This window comes from Mizuhopecten yessoensis, unplaced genomic scaffold (genome assembly GCF_002113885.1).
Source record: "Mizuhopecten yessoensis strain PY_sf001 unplaced genomic scaffold, ASM211388v2 scaffold1741, whole genome shotgun sequence".
Taxonomy (NCBI): Eukaryota; Metazoa; Mollusca; class Bivalvia; order Pectinida; family Pectinidae; genus Mizuhopecten; species Mizuhopecten yessoensis.
In genome coordinates, this window is record NW_018404198.1 from 180,197 (window position 1) to 184,000 (window position 3,804).

General features: G+C 34.9%; 1 protein-coding gene across 9 annotated transcripts in view; it reads right to left on the reverse strand.

Moving 5' to 3' along the window:
- LOC110467281 (rho guanine nucleotide exchange factor 7-like) overlaps nt 1-2,946 on the reverse strand; it is a 108,012-nt gene extending 105,066 nt beyond the window's left edge. For 3 of the 9 annotated variants that reach the window (XM_021524372.1, XM_021524355.1, XM_021524347.1), the window contains exon 1: nt 2,811-2,946. In XM_021524372.1, coding sequence (XP_021380047.1) covers nt 2,811-2,841 — 31 coding nt within the window. In that variant the 5' untranslated portion in view covers nt 2,842-2,946. The remainder of the gene's footprint in view (nt 1-2,810) is intronic. The other 6 variants (XM_021524381.1, XM_021524398.1, XM_021524363.1 and 3 more) reach the window with 3 other exon arrangements.
- Nucleotides 2,947-3,804: the final 858 nt, after the last annotated feature.

Genomic DNA, 3,804 nt, shown 5'->3' on the forward strand with positions numbered 1-3,804 from the left:
TCTAAACTGTTATTTGTTTGGGTCGATATTACATATATAAACTGTTATTTGTCTGGGTCGATATTACATACATAAACTGTAATTTGTCTGGGTCGATATTACATATATAAACTGTAATTTGTCTTGGTCGATATTGCATATATAAACTGTTATTTGTTTAGGTCGATATTACATATATAAACTGTTATTTGTCTAGGTCGATATTACATATATAAACTGTAATTTGTTTAGGTCGATATTACATATATAAATTGTTATTTGTCTGGGTCGATATTACATATATAAACAGTAATTTGTTTGGGTCGATATTACATATATAAATTGTTATTTGTCTGGGTCGATATTACATATATAAACTGTAATTTGTCTAGGTCGATATTACATATATAAATTGTAATTTGTCTGAAACAAGTTAAGTCTACTTGTATATTCATTGATTTTGTTTTTTCTTTTTTTTAATTAAAAAAAAAGAAATGAAATGGTGTAAGGAGGCTCGAAAAGGGGGCACCGAGGAGGGAATCATTTACACCACACTTCAATGGACGACAAAACATAACCATCAAAATTCTGCACATGTCAGTAGATCGACTGGCCGGAACATGACGTCACAGCCGTAATGCCACAACGGGAAAAGGGGGGGGGGGGCTGGAAATTTGGAGTATTATGTACAGCGTTAGGTACAGCAATGGCACGACAAGCAGTGGCAAAGATGTCGGAAATGTTGGGAATGTGGTATTCCGCAGATACGTCTTATGTTGTTACACATAAACGTTCTGTATTTGCTTAGAGGGGATGGGGGTGGTGAGAGGGAGGGGTTGGGGTGCGGTTGCGGACTTTTTGATTTAAACTTTTTTTTTGCATCTATTATACAAATGGGATTGGGCACAAGTTGTCCAACTTATATAAAGCCTTTTCCCAATAACATATTATGATATGGAGGTTGGGGAGGGTGAGGATGGGGGCTCGATGCGTTTTATTATGTTCTGCAGACAACATATTTGCTAAGGACTACATCACGTACACATTAGAGTAAGTTTATCACATTGGACCGGGTGTTTGAGAGGCAGTAAGCTCAGTAATTTCAAAAAGGAATATTTTCATAATTATTGCAATCACTAAATTAAAAAAATGTACATTTTCCAATGTTTAAATATCTTAAAGTGATACATTTATGTTGAAAATTTTGATTTAACGGGGCTTAAGCGAAATGCACCTCAAACCTTTGTCTCTAGTGACGAAAAATGTTTTCAGAATAGCGGCGAGATCGTGGGGGTTGGCGGGGAGGGATGCCACGACACTATGCTAAAATGTTTACAAGCTCAAAGAAAAACGTTAGATTCGAGTGTGTCGTAATAAAATTATTGCCTTTTTACGAAATAGTTACAGACAGTTAAATATCACAAAGGTTTTCGTTTCCAAATTGGTTTTTACGAAAACCAAAGTAATTTAATCATCACTTGAAACACAATATTAAGGTTGTATGCTATCTTTATCTGTAACTTCTCCTAGAGTTATCTATCTTACAACTGTAATTTATAACATTAAAAATTCATATAATATCACACATTTTTGTGACTAGTAAAATGTTTCATCAATACGATATGCCACTCATAAACCCCCCAGAAAGTATAATTCTTTTGGAAAGACGATTATGTGAAGTAATGTAGTATATACCCTTAACTCAGATTAAAAATTTATATGAGGAAGTAGAAGGAGTCGGAGAACAAGGACAACTTAAACTAATAATTCCTGCTATAGAACGTAGGTCGGACAAGCAGACATGCATTCTACTGACACTGAAGCAGCAATTTGGTAACAATATCAGGGATATCGTGGTACAAATAACACGGATTACATGTATATCGTGGTACAAATAACATGGATTACATGTATATCGTGGTACAAATAACACGGATTACATGTATATCGTGGTACAAATAACATGGATTACATGTATATCGTGGTACAAATAACATGGATTGCATGTGTATCGTGGTACAAATAACACGGATTACATGTGTATCGTGGTACAAATAACACGGATTACATTATATCATGGTACACATAACATGGATAACATGTATATCGTGGTACAAATAACATGGTTTACATGTGTATCGTGGTACAAATAACATGGTTTACATGTGTATCGTGGTACAAATAACATGGATTACATGTGTATCGTGGTACAAATAACATGGATTATAAGTATATCGTGGTACAAATAACATGGTTTACATGTATATCGTGGTACAAATAACACGGATTACATGTATATCGTGGTACAAATAACACGGATTACATGTATATCGTGGTACAAATAACACGGATTACATGTGTATCGTGGTACAAATAANGATTACATGTATATCGTGGTACAAATAACATGGATTATAAGTATATCGTGGTACAAATAACATGGTTTACATGTGTATCGTGGTACAAATAACATGGTTTACATGTGTATCGCGGTACAAATAACATGGATTACATGTGTATCGTGGTACAAATAACATGGATTATAAGTATATCGTGGTACAAATAACACGGATTGCATGTATATCGTGGTACAAATAACATGGTTTACATGTATATCGTGGTACAAATAACATGGTTTACATGTATATCTTGGTACAAATAACACGGATTTCTTGTATATCGTGGTACAAATAACACGGATTATAAGTATATCGGGGTTACTGCAGTACATCACAACTCAAAGACCTTAAAAGGAAAAGGACTATTTAGGAAGGCCATATGGTGAACAAGAATACTAAAGTAAACACGACAGACAGTTATTTCTACATTACCTGCACATCGCAGAACGTTTCTGAAATCCATGTCTAAGTCACATGAACAGACTCTGTGAGAATGGCGTATATTCTGATGAGTATACTATTCAGTATGTTATAACGAGAAAACCCCTAGACTGGTATGTACAAAGAATACAGTACACACAATGAGGTGTAATGAACTCGTCCTGGAATGCAGGGTTTGGTGTAAGATGTTGTTATTTACGACAGATAGACGGTAAGTCGAGCTACTGGTACGGACCGGGTCCTGAAGCTGGAGCCATACTACCGGTAGTAGAGCCCGACCCCAGGACGTGATGTAACGGCATCAGCAGGGCGCCCCGGGCTACCATGTGGGGGAAAATATTCTAAAAGAACAGTCTAACCTGTCTACAGCGACCGTTCAGGGGAGGAGTAAAAACGGTCGCCATAAAATGAAGCCTACAAAATACTGCGCAAATCAACTGTATGTTTGTAATGTGCACTCTGAATTGGAGACGGTTTATCTTTTGTACATGTAACATCGTGTTGAGGAGAGTTTTCTTACAAAAGATAAAGACACGTACTTGTACAGTATATGTTTGGTATTGTGTAAAAAATAGATGTGTTCAAATTAAATAAAAACAGTCTTAACAGTTATCTTCACAATTTTTTTATTGCTAACTAATTTTGTATAAAACTTACTTATTAGAACGGTACATACAATTTATCACGAATTTAAAAGAAACATTTGAACATGTGTCGTAAGTAAGCACAAACATATCGTCTTTTAGCCAACCATCCACCCTATGAGACACTTTCCTATAAGGCAATTCTGGAAGTCGAAAACCTTGGTGTAAACTCAACAAATACAATTCTGTATAATAAACAAATGGAGTGGATCCATATGCATTAAGTTTAGAAATCTCAAATTTACTACTTTATTTTTAGTGCATAACATGACTTTTTGTTAAGATTTTTTTTTTATTAAGTTTTGATTAAAATTTTTCGTTGCGTACATTACTATAACAAA